Source organism: Oenanthe melanoleuca, chromosome 1, assembly GCF_029582105.1.
Source record: "Oenanthe melanoleuca isolate GR-GAL-2019-014 chromosome 1, OMel1.0, whole genome shotgun sequence".
Taxonomy (NCBI): Eukaryota; Metazoa; Chordata; class Aves; order Passeriformes; family Muscicapidae; genus Oenanthe; species Oenanthe melanoleuca.
This window is the reverse complement of record NC_079333.1, coordinates 82,468,633-82,485,618: the sequence shown is the minus strand read 5'-3', so window position 1 is coordinate 82,485,618 and position 16,986 is coordinate 82,468,633. Positions and strand designations below refer to the sequence as shown.

At 41.3% G+C, this 16,986-nt stretch overlaps 1 protein-coding gene across 1 annotated transcript; it reads left to right on the top strand.

The window, feature by feature from the left end:
* The first annotated feature begins 843 nt into the window (after window positions 1-843).
* CHST10 (carbohydrate sulfotransferase 10) lies at window positions 844-16,730 on the top strand. Its single transcript, XM_056493204.1, has 6 exons — window positions 844-1,137; window positions 4,892-5,026; window positions 7,782-7,879; window positions 10,586-10,820; window positions 13,029-13,134; window positions 14,995-16,730. Exons 2-6 carry the CDS (start codon window positions 4,927-4,929, stop codon window positions 15,530-15,532), a joined length of 1,077 nt encoding a protein of 358 aa, XP_056349179.1. The 5' UTR covers window positions 844-1,137; window positions 4,892-4,926; the 3' UTR covers window positions 15,533-16,730.
* Window positions 16,731-16,986: the final 256 nt, after the last annotated feature.

Genomic DNA, 16,986 nt, shown 5'->3' with positions numbered 1-16,986 from the left:
TGGGCTGGGCTGCAGCAGCGTTCAGACAACACCTGCCATCACACTACAGCTGTTCTTCACAGTGCTTTAGGACAGCTTTCTTCTCCTGGAGCCTACACCCACCCTGTGTCTGCCACGTCAGGGTGAGGGGCTGGGGAATGCCTGGCTCTGCCAGCTGCTTTTAGGTGAATTGTTTCATTCCTGCCTGACCAAGGGCAACTTTCCTGCATGATGATGGGCTTCACAAAATGGAAGAAATAGTAAGAGATGTTTGGAGAAACATGAGGGAGGAAGAATCACATGGAAAGGGACCCTACTGATCTCTTCAACCCCGTAACAGGAGGTTGTACCCAGGCGAGGACCGATTTCATGTCCCAAGTAGCAGATGATGGGACCAGAAGAAACAGCCTCAAGTTCCACCAAGGGAGATCTAGGTCAGGTTTTTGGGAAAATTTCATGGAGACGTTGTCAAACATTGGCACAGGCTACCCAGGACAAAGGTGGAATCACATTCCTGAAGCGTTCAAAAAACCATATGGATGTGACCCTCGGGAACACAGTTTAGTGGTGGCCTGGCAGCGCTGGGGGAACGGCTGGACTCAAAGATCCTAGAGCTCTTTTCCAATATAAATTACCTTGTGATTTCCAGATACATATTATTTTTTAAAACACGAGCGTTATTGGCCTACGAAAGATATTTTAACAGTTAAAAAACCCAAACGTAACAACCCAAACACACGCATACAAGCGCGCACACGCGAGCCCAGCCGCGCTGGAGGGGAGGGAGGGAAGAGGCGGGCGGGGCAAGGAAGGGAGGGGAGGGCAGAGCGGCCCAGCCCGCCCTCTGTTCCTGCCTCTCTCCCTCCCGCCTTCGGGCGGCCGGGTGCGGCGCTGCGTCTTCCCGCAGCCCAGCCGGGCCGTCCCCGCGGCGGCCTTCGCCTCTATCCCCTCCCCGGCGGCGGGGCTGGGGCTGGGGCCTGCCGCGGCCCCGGGAGACATGGAGGCGGCGGCGGCAGGGGCTGAGCGCGGCCGGGGAGGCGCCGCCGCCGCCCGCCGCCGGGCGGGAGGGATGCGCCGGCAGCCGGGGCCGCCCGAGCGGGCCGGCCGCGCCGCCGAGTGAGGCGGGACCCGCGCTGCGGGCAGCGGCGCTGCAGGCCGGTAAGCAGCCGGGGAGGGGCCGGGCAGGGCCACCGGGGGAGGCCTGGCGCCGCCAGCCCGGGAGACAGGCTGCTCCGGCAGCCCGGGGCGGGCGGGGGAGCCAGCGGGCGCTGCGGGCATGTCTTGTCCATCTCTGCCTGGTGAGGGGAAGCCCGCCCTGCTTCGTCCTCCTGCTGCAGAACGGGAAAAGTTTATGTCTGTTCATCCAGGTCCTTGCGCCCGGGGCCGGGCTGGGACTGGGCATTGGCTCGGCTCGTCCCGTGCCGTCAGAGCACGGCCCTGTCCCCTCCTCTTGGCCGGGACCGCTCTGGTCGTACGGGATGAACGGTGCACCCTGGCCTGGCGCAGGGGAGAGAGGAGCTCGGGTTGCCCGCTGGAGGGGAAGCTGGTGCCTGTCAGAAGGCAGGGCGTGCGGGAGGCGAGGCAGGGTCCCGGCAGTGCTGCCCCGGGGCCGGGCGGGTCCCGCGGCCGGTACCGGCAGTGATGGCCCGGGCGGTTCCGCGGCCGGTACCGGCAGTGCTGCCCCGGTTCTCGGTTCACAGCCCGCTGAGGTGACCTGCGTGCTCAGTGATGCGCCGGGCCCCAGCAGGAGCTGGAGGAGCAGGTACACAGGCCTGTCAGTGCCCTCACGGCGAGCAGAGCCTTAGGAAGGAACCAGCCTGTTACCGTGCATGTCACAACGTTTAGTGGCACCACACACCTTGCCAAAGGAGCGTATGTGCTATATGTTAGTCTGAAATTTTTTAAAGTATAACAAATTGGCCAGATTTTCTTACCTGTAAGATAACACAAAGGAAGCATTGATGAAAATGGATTAGGTTGTCCCACTTAGCTGTTGTTTGCCCTTCCTTACCAGTTCCATTTCCAGTCACACCAGTCTGCATGTGCTGATGGACAAGCAGCTGGGAGTTTGAGCCTCCTGGTGTGTCCCTGCCATTGACAGTGCCTGCAGGGACTGTCCTGCCAAGGGCCCTGTGCAAGCAGCACAAGCTGCAGAGCAGGGAGTGGGCATTGAGTTTTAATGCTGCTTGCATCTTTTGCACTTTGTCCCATCATCCACTTGAAGACAGCAGTCTTCTACAAAGAATGAGTGTTTATTCGAGGTAGCAAGGTTACTTGCAGGCCGTGAGTCAAGCCTGCAGCTCTGTGTCTTGTTCTTTGGTTCATGTTTGTGTTGTGTGTTGGGGTGTGTGTGTATTGGTCATCCCATATTTTTCTCATGCAATACCCTTTGTCTGGCTAATCTGAGGATTATGTGACAGTTTGTGGTAGCCCTGAGAAGGAAAGACAGAGGAATGGGTAGGGACAGGAGTTCTGAGATCTCGCGCTCCTAAAAAGTTCAGAATTGCAATAAGAGGGAGAAAGTAACCAGAAAGCTGTATATTTCATTGTGAGAAAATGGACTAAACCTTCAACATATTTCTTGCTTTTGTCTGCGTGTAAAGAAAAACTGTGTTTTAGACAACCAGAAATAGAAAACCGTTTTGAAAGCGGAATGAGCCTTTTAGAGAGAAAAAAACAGAAGCTAGTACATGTATGAAAATAAGTGCAGGAGAGGCAACAGAAATGCATAAGGTTAGAGATAAAATAGGAAATGCAATTGCCCTATTTGAAAACAATAGAAATATTAAAGTAGAGACAGAGAATCAACATAAACACATCATTTTTTAAAAAAAGTATTGTATTGGTCATGGCTTTTAAGTGAGCATAATGGTTGAGGTGCTCCTGTCTGTAACTTTTAATAGTTCTGCTTCTTGAGATCAGTGATGAGCTGCTGATACAGATGTACTTTAGGATGCTAGGAGTGAGTAATGGTGTAGTAACATCATAATTACTTTATTACAGAACTTCTGACAAGACTCTTACATTCATGAGTATGGTTGCAGATTTCCTGTGCATATTGAAAAAAAAGAGTAAACAAAACTGTTTAATGTTTTCCTCTCAGTTTCCATCTCTTGAAGGGTAAAAGTGGTGGTTCTCATGGATGTGGCTGCAGTTCTGACTGTTCTCTAAGCCCTGTCTTTATTGTGATAATTGTAGTGCTTGTGGGTGACTGGCTCTCCTGTCCCTACAGCACAGGACCTGGCAGCAGGGTCCTCTCTCCACAAACTGCATTTCAGGTCAGAGCACACAGGAACTGCATTTCCCATGTGATTTAACACAATTTCTTAGAAATCCAATACATAAATTACATAAGGGAATATAGATCAATAGTCCTTACTGAATGGTGTGCATCCATCACTGTTATAGAAGTGAGCAGGCTAGCAGGGATGTAGAACAAATATACTGAGTTGGGCAGAGAGGTTTGGCCCAGACTTTTCATTATACCTCTGAAAAGTCTGTAGCTGATGGTTAGAAATTTTCCTCCTGCAGAGTGTTCTCTGCAAGTTTCTGTCAGTCCACTGCATTCAGTGTTTGAAATGTTGAATGGTTTTCATGGTTTTAGCAGAGCTACCTAAAAAGTAAAAAATGTCATTACTACAATTCTATGTCTTGAATTTGATCTGAATTTTTGTCTTCTGTGAGAGCTGGAAATTAATACAATATCTGAGAGTAAAGGGAACAAATCCAAGTGCTTGAATGGAAGACAGTGGTAGACAGAAAAATGAGGACCTTTGTGGTTTTCAGCAGGTTTGTACTAGTGCAGTGGTAGGATGGGAATAACTTTTGAACTACTTAGCCAAAAAGAGGCCAGTCTGATGGAATTCCTATGATATTTGCCTTTCCTGGTCAACAGTTTTCCAGATCATGAAGAATAAACATGTTTTGAATGTTGCATGATCAGTTATCAGCCAGGGTATTGCAGCAAAAACCAGGAGATGACAAGCATTGTCTTAATGGAGGTCACAGCACCTGTAGTTGTCCAAAAGACAGTTGATACCTAGGTGTGGTGTTTTTAGAAGTACTTAAAAATGGACTCATCACATTTCTCTTAGGGGTTGGGAGCTTCAATCTTTTTTTATCATTGTTTTCCTTATATCTAATCTTACAGTCATAGAAAATAATTTATTAAGATAGCAGCTTCAAAAATCAGGGTAGAACTATGTGTATTCAGTCAGTTCCTGTGGATGATTTCTTTGCTTATTAAAACTGCAGTCCAAATTATTTGGGTAACCCTTCCTGCACTCCTGAGGAAGTTCTGTCTTTGAGGCTTACCTGCAAGGATACAGCTACAGGTAGTAGGCACTGCTGCAAGGAAACTGAAAAATATTTGGCCAGCTTAGGCTTAGTGTTCCAGCTTGGTAGCTTCCAGCCTGTAATTTCTGTAGCTGGACAGGGGAAGAGTCCATGTTATATGTCCTAAGCTGACTTGGGATAACAGAATATACTGTTAATGTTACATCTACCATTGAGAGCATTCTCTACTTCTTCATTCTCCCTTCCTTTCCTACAATGGGCTGTTTTGCTAAGCTGAATTAAAAAATAAACTCTCCTTCAAAAAAGTTGGGGTTTTTGATCTTTCTCCCCAAGCATTCAGACCAACAGTGCTATTCCCAGCACAAGCAGGAGGGGAGAGGAATGTGTACACAGGGGTGAAGGAGTGAAGCCTCCCTTTGGTAGCAGTAAGTAGTTACATTGCCTCAGCCTTAAGGTTAGTTAAAAATACAGCTGAATGGACAAAAAGTAAGAAGTGAAATCTACTGCTCTGTTTTATGACACACATACATATTAAAATATTTTCTTTTTGGTTATGAAATGTGTTTTTCTAAACTGTAACAAAAATAATTGTGTCAATCTTTTCTCTTTCAAACAGGAAGTGCCAGCTTTATATGGCTCACATCTGACAACATGCACCACCAGTGGCTGCTGCTAGCTGCATGCTTTTGGGTGATATTCATGTTCATGGTTGCTAGCAAGTTTATCACATTGACTTTTAAAGACCCAGATGGTAAGTTTAGCTTTAATGTTTGATGTGAAACAGAAAATTGAATAGTGCTTCACAAAAATGCTCTTTTATATGAAAAATAGTTCTTGGCATATTATCACTTCTTCAGTAGGACTGAGAGCAGAACAACTAAATTTCTGGAAGTGACAGTGCTGATATTCAGCTCCTTTTCTTGCTAGAAGTCTGCAAATCTGCATCACAGGAGATTTTTTTGGTGGTTAAGAACAGAAGGGATCATGTTTGGCAGAACTGTCTTGGTAGATGTGCTTTTTCAAATACATTTAGTTTCAGTATCTTGATCTACCTGGGGTAGAAGTTATGTGCAAAAACAGCAAAGCACTATTACCTGTTTAAAGTCAGAAGACTCAGAAGGTACTGAGGAGTTCATTTCTTATGACACTAGTTTCTGTCTTTTTGTCACTGCTTGTCTTGTGGCTGAGGCATTATGTAAAACTTGTGGAAAGTTCTATTTCATTTGCAATGCACTTTGCCTAGCCACCTCTGGCCTGCTTCTTGCATTCATTAAGTTTTATCCCCTGCTGTTTGACTTGTAAACAGCTTATAGGCTTTTGCTTAGCTTAAGTAGCTGAGATATTAAGATGATGAGGAATTTAAGCCATTTGATGACACCACACAGTATGTTTAGTTTTATGTCTGCTGGGTAGCTGCTCTTACAAAGCCATCCTACTTAGAGTTTTGGGTGAAGGTGATGATACGACTTTGAGTCTTAAGAGATCTGTGTTTCTGCATCTTCCTAAGACATATGTAAGTTTTGAAGCACTTGTGCCTTATTTTTCAATACCTTTATAATGCATAAATATAAAGGTGTGTACCTTTATAAATAATATGCATCTATGTGAAGATTTATTCAGCAAGTCTTACAGAGGAAACCTGTAGACTAACCCAGCTTTCCTTGGACCCACCTGTTCTGTTCTGGTATATCTGCAAATCAGCTAATCTTATATTAGGTAGTTATATCTTCCAGTATTTCCCTCTATGCCAACTCTTGTTTTACAGCTCAGGTATTCTTTGGGTGGTTCTTTTCATCAGAATTTGTCAGGAAAATTAAAATGTAGTTTAAAAAAATAATTGATAGAGCATGGCCTCTGCATTTACTTGCTTTTTATTATCTTGGCTTTTTTTTTTTTTCCCCTGTGCTGAGTCTTCCACTCCTTTTGAATAGTTCTCTGAGCAGATGATATACAAATTCTTAAGCTTGTCGTGCATAACTATGATTAAGGTATATATGTGTTGGAGTGTTTGTAATAAAACTAGTGAATGGAAATACTTTGAATATACCAACAGAATTTTGGAGCAAGTCCAAACAAAATGGCAAATCCTGGAGAAGCTCTTCTAGACTTAATAAAATATGACTTGTCAGAAATTTTTCTTATTTGGGTGTGTCTTCTTAGCAGATAGACTAAAACCAGCAGATGCTCAGTGAATGAATGTTCTTTTGTTTAAGCCTTTTACTGATGTCTTGTGTGCTTGAGCAATAGGAACTTCTTAAGGAGCAATTTTCTGCCCATCATTCCTAGTAGCATCTACAGGCATGCTTTTACACAATGATAGTGAAAAACAGTTTAGCTGCTCTTTCACTAAATGAGATTACTTGTATTTTACAGAAGAACTCCATGAAGTAAGTCTCTGCACAGCAATAATTTCAGTTTCTGAATGCTTGAATGCTTACATTGCTTTAAGTTTTAACTTGCTGTTCCATGCATGCCCTTTGTTAAAATCCAGTGTAGGCAGAGTAGAGTACTCCCTGATGAAAATGACATAGGCAGTGCACACATTTTCTCAACCATGAAACAGTAAGCCCCTGTGGATGCAGATGAGGAAACCTTCATAGAAGAATCTATATGAAGGGAAGAGTAATGAGTATGGATGGAAAGAAATTTTCAGGGAGAAATCATGTTCTTTTTGCTTTGTAGTTAGGGAAAGCTGCTTCAAATTATTTTTGATCTTTCTGCATTGTGTAGGCTAAAGCTATAATCTTGTGTTTTTTGGTTTTTCTGTACCATACTAAATGCAAAACATGGAAAAGGTTCTTCCTTACATGCTTTAATTTGGTCTCAAACTATTAGCTGCCCCAAAATCACTAAAAAAGAACAAGAGTATTAGTTGAGTTTGTTGTTGTGAGAATCTCTGAGGAAGGCTATTGGTCCAGTAGTAAAGGAAGAGGGGATCTTTATTTATTGTTGGTTATAGGGGCTTACTTAGAGCACCACAGAAATAAAAGGGTGCCCATAATGACACTTTTCTTCTTGTACATTTAATAGTCTACAAAAGAAGAAACATTTTTACTGGTATAAGGGGAGAGAGGAACCTGATAGATTTAAGTTTTTTATTTGAACATGTTTTGGCAAGTTCATTGAAAAATAAAAATCACCTGTGCATGTCCATATAGTTCTATAAATTGTCTATCAAGAGTGGTATTTAGATTCAGACTTCGATGTCTTTCTGCACACTTTCTAGAAAAAAGCAAAGCAAACAACCAAAAAAACAAGTAAAATATAATGGGTATGTTTCTTTGATAAAACTCAAATGAAGTTGCATCCAAAATTCCCACAGAGTACATCCTTTAAAATATTCATAGTCTGTGTCTGTCTTGTCTAGTACCTTTCCATGTAGGAACAAATCCTAGTGTTTTGTAAGTTTAATACAGAAAGTAAAGTTCATGTGTTTTAGTTGTAAAGAAGAAATTATTGCTTTCCCCTCACCTTCTATAATGCTGTTATCTCTCTTCCTTCTTTAGGCTATGGTGCCAAGCAAGAGCCATTGATACTGACAGCTGTGACAAAAGTGGAGGAGGTACATGTGCCAGAGGAAAAACATTGGCCTGAAGAATTCCAGGTGCATACTGTTGAGATAAGGGTTATGTGTATTAAAGAGTAGAAGAAAATAAGAGATTAAGGAAGGGGTTCCTGTTGTTAAGATGAATTGCTAGAGAGGAATTATTTATTCAGACTGTTCTATTTAGATAGAGCCGACAGAATTCATTTTAACTTCACAAAGGTGGTTTGTTACTGTAACCTGCTGTCTTGTTTAATATGAATGATTCAACTTAATGTGTTTCCATTTCTAGGAGAAAATTGTTACAGTACTCCTTTATCAACTCAGGACAGTTGTTTTTGTTAGCCTTTTTAATATAATGGCTCAGTTTTGGATTACTTATGTTCTGTCTTGCCATAGTGATCAGGTTTGTGGTTGTTGAGGGCAAGCCTGTGTCTTCTCTATTCTCTTAGATTTCTGCCAATCTGTTTCTTTTTATCAGTGTCAGTTTTTTTCATGTTTTGTGCTCTTTGTGTTTCACATTTCAGCATTTTTCCAAAGTAGAACATGAACACAATAGTAGTCAATACCCAGTTGATCTTTTAGATGCATAGTTCTGTACTTTCAGCAAATTGACAATGAAACTCTGAAAATCCTTTATACAAATGTAAATTTGAGACTGGTTGCAGAGTGGGCTTTTTTCTTTTTTCTTTTTTTTTTTTTTTTTTTGCATTAGTACATAAGTTGTCTTATGTTTAAAGTATTTTTGTGATGCATCATGGAAGGTAAGCTAGCTCTATAAACCCGGCTCTTTTTGTTTTCATTTTTCAAAACAGTGAAATTTAAATTACCTTCAAAATACTTGAGAAAAACACTTTGTTCAGTGGAAGGCTGGCAGTTATGTATAGTGAGTTTTAATAGCTTTCTTTATTAGTATGGAAGAGGATAATAAGGTTTCTGGATCTAAAGCAATTCCCTCATGACTTCCTGACAGCATGAAATGTAGAATAACAACATTAATTTTGGTTGCATGCAGAAAGAATTGTTTGGACAGATAAAATAATCTGACAGACTGTTGAGATTACATTCTGAGCAGGGGGTATTGGAGAAAAGTAACAAACAGAAAAAGCAGAATTTTTTTTTTTTAATGAAAAAAAAGATTCCTTATGGAAGGTTGGGACAAAAAGTAAAATAATTCTTTTCTCATCTATAGCTTGGACACTGTACCTAAAATCATAGAATCACAGAATGGTTGGAGTTGGAAGGGACCATTGAAGATCATCTAGTTCCACGCCCTCTGCCATGGACAGGGATACCTTCCATTAGCCTAGGTTGCTCAGAGCCCCATCCAACCTGGCCCTGAACATTTCTGGGTGGGCCATCCACAGCTTCTCTGGGTAATATATTCCAGTGCCTGACCACCCTCATAGCAAACAATTCTTTCCTAATGTCTAAACCTATTTTTTTTGCTTGAAAACCATTACCCCTTTCTTGTCACTACAGGCCCTTGTCTTTCTTAGAAACCCCTTGTGAGCATTGAAAGACTGCAGTGAGGTTTTCCTGGAGCCTTTTCTTCTCTGGGCTGAACAGCCACAGCTGTCTCAGCCTGTCCTCATAAGAGAGGTGCTCCATCCCTGACCATCTTCAGGGCCTCCTCTGGACCTTTAACAGCTCCCTGTCTTTGCTGTGCTGTGGCTCCAGGGCTGCATGCAGCACTCCAGGTGGCAGTAGAGCAGAGTACAGGGGAAGAACCACCTCCTTTGACCTGCTGGCCATGCTGCTTTTTTTATGCAGCCCAGGGTGCAGTTGGCTTTCTGGGCTGCAAGCACACACTGCCAGCATATATGCAATTTTTCACTCATAAGTATCCCTCAGTCCTTGGCAGGGTTGGTCTCAATCAGTTCATCCCCTAGTCTGTATTGATATTGGGGATTGCCATTCAAGTTAGTGGAAAGGTGAAAATTTATCTGTAGAAATTTAAACTTATCCATCACCTCTTAATAAGAGAAGCTCCTTTTTTCTCTCACTCCACTAGTTGTGAGACAAGAGGTGGTTGTGGTTCCTGTCTTAGTCTCAGAAAAATGAGACGTGAAACAGCTTATCCATTTTTGGGGAGAGGTATCCTGCTACTTCTTTTATTTGTCACACTGATGCTCATTGTTCACATTTGTATTCACCTGATTTTATTTCAACTTGGATGAATGGAAACACTGGATGCCTACAGGTGCTAGAAAACAGCACAACAACACTGAATTTTTATCCTAAATTTTTTCCCAGCCAGATGGGTCACAAAATATTCTGAGTTGGAAGGGACCCACAAGGATTGAGTCCAACTTTTAGCCTGCACAGGACATCTTCAAGAATCACACCATGGGTCAGCCCCATCTTCTCAGAGCTTAAAGTGTAATTTGTATTGAAATTCCTGTCCTAACCTCTCAGAAGCTTTCTTACAGGTTGTTGGAACTCTGTGGGAGTTGCAGTATTTGGTCAAGGCATGTTTTATCCACTCAGTTGAGACCCTGCTCTGTGCAGCAGAACTTAAATTGTATGGAAAAGCTCTTAGTGCTGAATGTTACCATGTAATGTCTTAAAAGTTGAACCAGTGTACAGCAGCAGCACAGGAAGCAAACTATGGACTACTCCTTCAGTTAATACATAGCAATATTTTAATCATGAATCTGGGAGTCATTAAGGTGCATAGTTTGGGGATTTTTATACTTTAGAATTTGATCTGAAAACTAAAGTCTTTAATGTTTGTTTTTTCTCTCTCCTCTGTATTTCATAAAGCCAACTGGAAAAGCTTTTTCAGGAAATCTGATCCACCAACCCCTTGTTCATATGGAAAGACTTGAGCTTCTCAGGAATGTCTGCAAAGACACTGCATTGAGAGATCTCTCTCACACCACAGTTTCCAAATTCGTCTTGGACCGAATATTTGTGTGTGACAAGCACAAGATCCTGTTTTGTCAGACGCCAAAAGTGGGCAACACTCAGTGGAAAAAAGTCTTGATCGTTTTAAATGGTATCTCCTTTTCTGTGGGGGTGTGGGTTTTCTTTGAGGAGGAAATGGAATTGCTCTAACTGGGGCAACTAAAATGGATTCTTTCTGCATTTCTGTACAGATACTTAATTTCAGCTTTTCATTTATCACAGTTGTTTCTAGTCCTTTCAAAACATCCCCTTAAAGAGAGATCTGTTCTTTCTGTAAAAATAAGTATTGTTGGCTCAAAAGTTATTTGAGTCATGACAGAGTACCCATGTGCATATAGTAGGTAGGTTTCTTATAGTTGATGTGGTGCACTAATTTATAGAATTTGAAAGTATGTGGCAAGGTATTATAATTCCTAAGTAACAATAATATGAAACTTCTGGCTAAAGGCCAGTGACTTTTAACTATAGATTCTAGCCATGAAGAAAGCCAGTTAAAACTTGGCAGCTGCTGTTGGTCTATATTGCTGAAATCTTGTGTGTGTTCTATCAGTGGACCATTGTAAGAGTTAGGAAGATTCTGAGGTGCAATAGTTTGGTCACCAAAGATATGTTACAAATGATGGTGAAAGAAGGAATAAAGGGACTAGTGTATTTGAAAAATTAGCAAATGAGCTGTATCCCTCAGCAAAACGTTTCTAGCAAGCTGTACTAACATTAAAAACTGTAATGTTAACTTCATCCTTGATCTATGGATGTGAGCTAAAAGTCTAGCAGAGATATGCCCATACCTATGTGTGTGCATGTTTCTTAATAGCTATGAAAGCCACACTCAAAGTACTAAATATGGAACTGTATGAGGGCATTGGAAGTACCTGCTCTTACCAGCATCTGAGAGATAACATGCAAAGAATGCCTCAGGATGGGCAGGGATGGATTGGCTGTGCTGAGTGGAGGATCACTCACATCTTAACAGCAGGGAACTTTTCACCTCGAGTTTCCTAGTTCTGTCATGGTGGGTAATAATAGAAAATTGCTTTCACATAAACACTGGTCTCTTTTGCCTTAAGCTGCCAGTGCACTGGTATCTGCTGATGAAGGCTACTGCTGTGGCTGACCTAACTTTCTCTGCTTTGGGTGGTCTCAGAAGGCAGGGCTGATACTTGAGGGGGAATCATTTATGTCCAAATACCTAAGTGGCATTTGGAGGTTCAGGATAGGGAAATGCAGCTGTGGCACTGTGGGGAGCTAACTGCTGCTGCTTGTACTGAATATGTTCTCTGAATGAGCACAAGGTATTGTTTTCTGAGCCTGTCTAATCTGGCATCTGTTGTCCACATGCGATTCACCTATGGTACCAAAAAATACAATTGAAAACCTGAAACTGATAAAATACAACTCCAGTCCTCACCCCTGCCCCCATCCAGGAAAAAAAAAAAAAATTGGAGAACTGAGCAGCTGAGTGGTGTATATAATTCATTTCAGTTCTGGAAACAAGAGGGCTGTAGAGGCTTTCACTTAACAGGCTTGTTTTGTAGCACCCTGTACTTGTTGCAGGTTGATATTCTGAAATGCTGTTGTGTGAAAGGTTATGCCTAAAGCCCAAGGGATCACATGAGATGTTTCTCAAGGTCATAAAACCTTGCAGGATCAGGATACTAAAATGAATGGAGCAGAGTTAAGTGACGTTATTTTTCTTGTCAGCTTGTGTGCTTGCAGAAATGAATATCTGGAGACTTATGTTGTTAATTTTAGTGCCTTTTAATCTGTGGAGTATTCTCTGATTGGAATTTTTGTTTCAGCACAGCATACTTGTTAAAAAAACTTTATGGATCCTGAAAGCAAAGTACTTTTGCATTGAAGCAGTTCCAAAAGCAGCTCATAGCATTTATTTTTGTTGGTGATTGAAACTCGGCCAAAAAGCTGGCTCCTTTTGAGATAATCCTGAAAATCTTTCTCCATTTGTATGTGCGGACAGAGGGAAAGAGAATGGGGACACTGACATGTGAGGAGTTACAGGCTTAGACATAATTGCTGATGAAATTTGCATAATGTTCTTTTCTGAGAATTTTGGGGCCATTTGGTCTCAGACTTTGATGTCACATACCCTAAAGAATTTTAACAGTTTTCAGCTTTGCAGTCAGAATCTCTCATAATTTAACAGTTTTAAACATAGTAACTTTAAGTGGTAAAAATAAAGAGAAAGACATAAAACTGTCAGCCAAAGACACACATGCTTGCTTATAGTCACTGTTTTTTCCCTTGAATGAATCACTTTCTCTCTCATTTTGATTTGTCCTAGGAGCATTTTCTTCCATAGAAGAGATCCCAGAAAACATTGTACATGATCATGAGAAGAATGGCCTTCCACGCTTGTCCTCTTTCAGTGACTCTGAAATTAAAAAACGGTAAGTGGCCCTGCCAGCGAGTGTGAGAGGGGTTTGAGCTCAGTGCTGTTACGAGCAATCAAGGGTACAGCTGAAGTCTTCATCTGAAACTAAGGGCAGCAGGGTTTCTGCTCCACCACTTGTATTATGGCACTATTCTGTTATCCTCACAGATGTTGCTGTGTCTGCCTTCCTGCTGGCTTTGAAGGAAAACACCAGTGTAATTTGTAATGCAGTTAGGTGAGCCAAGCATCTCCCTGGGTTATAACGTTTCTGTAATTCAATGCATACCTAGCTGTTAGATAGTTGACCTTCAGAACAGAAGGTTTAATTGTACAGCCCACCCTGATGTCTCATATGGTAAACCTTACTGTCATTGCAGTGGACTTGCTTACTGGGACTGAACTGGTTAGAGTAAATTGTTAGTGCTTCTTAGGCCCAGTATATTTTCCATTCAGTTGAACCACTTTGTCTTCCTGTTTAAGTGCTTCTGGTTATTTTCAGAGCCAAAAAATACTCTGCAATAGAACTTCTCCATCACTTTGGCTAGATGTATAACTATGCCTGCTCTCATCTCTACTAGTGCCTATGCCATGTATAATCCCTGTAAGGGGTGGCAGCATGGAGAGGAACAGGACATAGGATGACAGTGAACACTTGTAAGCGTGTGCTTGCATGGGTTTATGTGCATTCCACCATTCTGAAAAGTCAGCCCTTTTTACATGAGTCACACGTCACTAGAGCTCAGTGCAAGGTCTTTTGTTGCATGCAGTGGCACAAGGACATTTATCACAACTCTACCTGTAGAATTGGGGTCACTAGTTTGTGTTGATATTGTGTGAAGGAAAATATTGTCACTGTGTTCTTGAGAACATGAATCTGTTCTCCTCCCTGTGAGCAGCCCTGCAGAAAGGAACTGTTCACCTGGGGGTGAGACCTAATTAGGATATATGAAGTTGAATCTATTATTGCTCGAGTTCCTGTGTTCTGCTCAGCGTGGAAGCTGTGCTGGAGGTGTGTAACATGGATTTGGTTGGGATCTGAAATTATCAGAGTTTTAGTTGTGGAAAGCAGGATGGTGTGGATCTGTTGATTTAGTTTGCAGACCTCTATCTAGCCCTGCCTGGCTAGGACTAAGTCAGGAGTATCTGAAATATGATTTAAGTGCTGTACAGGCTGAAGAGTCCATCCATATCCAGTCCATCCATCCTCATTTCAGTGTGGACTGGGCTCTCAATCTCTTTTCTTAGCTATTTATTGAAATAAACTTGGTTTTCAATTTATTCCTCCTACAGATAGTCTGACTACAGAATATTATATTTATTACAGTATCACACTAATACATGAAATTCTGTTGTAAATTGTGGTCTCATGTTTGTGGTGCTCTCAGCCATTATTGAAAGCTTGACAAAACATCAAAATAAAATACCATTCTTAATTTTTTAGTTTTTAAACAGAAATTTATCTAACTGCCTGCCAGTGAAAATTGCAGCCTTTTATATGCATTTAGCTGCACCAATGCACTTTTCCCCTTGTTCTTAAGTATTTTGTTTTTTGAGCTTGATCACGACATTACAAATATCTTTAATGTGGAACTCTCAGTGTATTTCATCTCCTGTTTATTATGGATTAAGATAAGCTAAATTCCTCCAGTTTGAATAAAATGTGAAAACTAGGATAAACTATTTCTTCTTTGTCCTGTATGTAAAAACTGCTAGTAAGAAGACAGACATTGTGTTTTGTCCTGCTGATTATAATATTGATGCAAGTGCTCTAAGATTCACATTGCTGTGTCTGTGGTCAGTGTTTATGTGCATTTCGTAAGTATATGCTAAACACTTTTCTGAATTCTTTGATTTTTTTTTTTCTTCCTCTGTTTAGACTGAATTTATACTTCAAGTTTTTTATTGTTAGAGATCCATTTGAAAGACTTATTTCTGCCTTTAAAGACAAGTTTGTGCACAATCCTCGGTTTGAACCTTGGTACCGGCACGAAATTGCTCCCGGCATCATTCGTAAATACAGAAAGAATCGCACAGAGACCAAAGGACTGCAGTTTGAGGATTTTGTGCGCTACCTGGGGGACCCTAATCACCGGTGGCTGGATGTTCAGTTTGGTGACCACATCATTCACTGGGTAACGTACGTGGAACTCTGTGCTCCCTGTGAAATCACATACAGTGTGATCGGACACCACGAAACCCTGGAGGACGACGCTCCGTATATCCTGAAGGCAGCTGGCATAGACCACCTGGTGTCATACCCCACAATCCCACCAGGCATAACCGTGTACAACAGAACAAAAGTAGAGCGGTACTTTTCAGGAATTAGCAAGAGAGACATAAGACGCCTCTATGCACGATTTGAAGGCGATTTTAAACTCTTTGGTTATCGTGAGCCTGATTTCTTGCTTAACTGACATCTGGGATAAGATCTGAAAAAGTATCTCATGGATTAATCTAAACCTGTGTGAATACCAGCTGCAACACTGGCAGAGCTGAGAATGACCTTTTTTTTTTTTTTCTAGCTTTTTTCGATGTTGCTCCACTTTTCAGTGAAATATTTGTCATATGAACAAGTAGGGGCTTATAGTTATTGTTTCCTGACCATGTTTTCAGTACATGACATTGCAGTCTGTTAGGAATTATGTCTCTGTTATCTAAAATACAGAATTTGACTTCTCCCCTCTTCCCTTTAGGAAAAAAGAGGGAGAACAAATGGGCTATGCTCTTCCTCTCCTCCCAGACAAAGTGCCACTTTTGAAATGTTGTGAAGTATTTATAAAGATGGCAATTTCACTGTAGGTTAACCCTGACACTTAGGTAAACATAATGATTCCTGCTCATGAGAAAGTCATGTAGTCTTCCATGAGCTTTGTAAATGAGAGGCCAGTGCAAGACTAGAAATTAATTAAATGCTTGACAAATATAACCATCTAGGTTCTGTTATGTGACTGCTACAATAGCGCTGATTTAATCCCATTCTTGTTTGTCAAAAAATGAACCAAATTAGACAGAAGCTTTTAGAGATGTAAGAAAATGAACTGATTCCACACCCCAGTTGTCTCTGTATTTTTGTCAAGTGTTTACTGTATTTACTACTGATGTATTGAGCCTCATAATTCTACTTTTGATTTTCAAGAGATTATTTAACTCCTGGCTATATAAGTTATGTGAGAACACCAGCTGCAAGTGGAGCATAGAAGAAATATGAAGCTGTTAAGGAAAATTAATTTAAAGTATCAGTTGTATTGGTGGGAGCACATATAATAATCACAAGATGCTCCCACACAATTTAACTTGTCTTTTCTTCTAACAGTTAAGATTAATAAAGAAGTTACAAAAGCAAGATGTCATATTAAAGAGTTGCTTACTTGGATTAACAGTCCACCTTTTTCATATATTCAGCCTTGCTTAGTTTAGTACCTCAGAAGAAACTTTATCCCCCTCTGAAAATTCATCTCCCTACTTCTAAAGGAGAGAAGGAGACAAGATGAATCTCTTATTTTTCCAGTGATTCCCTGCCATGGTGTCCCAAGTGAAAAATGACTAACATTTATGTTACTGATGTGGTAAACTGGCTATTTGCCAAAAGTTTAAATGTCACCTGAATTTGTGTACCCATTTTATGCATTAAAAAAAAAACAACTGAATTGAGTGGATGCAACCATCATATTTGCTTGTACTTGTATTGTGTCTTATAAAGAGCAGTCTTTTGTCTGAGTTTACCAGCAATAAAAATCAGTGTGCTGCCACTTCATCCTACAGGCCATGGAAGAGATAGACCAAATATCTGAAATATGGAAATTGCTCTGTTGCAGTGAGCATGTGAGCTGTATTTTTTAAATCATAGTCCCAAAAAATTTCTTTTCAG

Coding starts and splice junctions, on each gene's coding strand:
- CHST10 (XM_056493204.1), top strand. CDS start 4,927: ATGCACCACCAGTGGCTGCTGCTAGCTGCATGCTTTTGGGTGATATTC. Junction 7,880..10,585: donor ATTGGCCTGAAGAATTCCAG/GTGCATACTGTT, acceptor TATTTCATAAAG/CCAACTGGAAAAGCTTTTTC. Junction 13,135..14,994: donor GACTCTGAAATTAAAAAACG/GTAAGTGGCCCT, acceptor TCCTCTGTTTAG/ACTGAATTTATACTTCAAGT.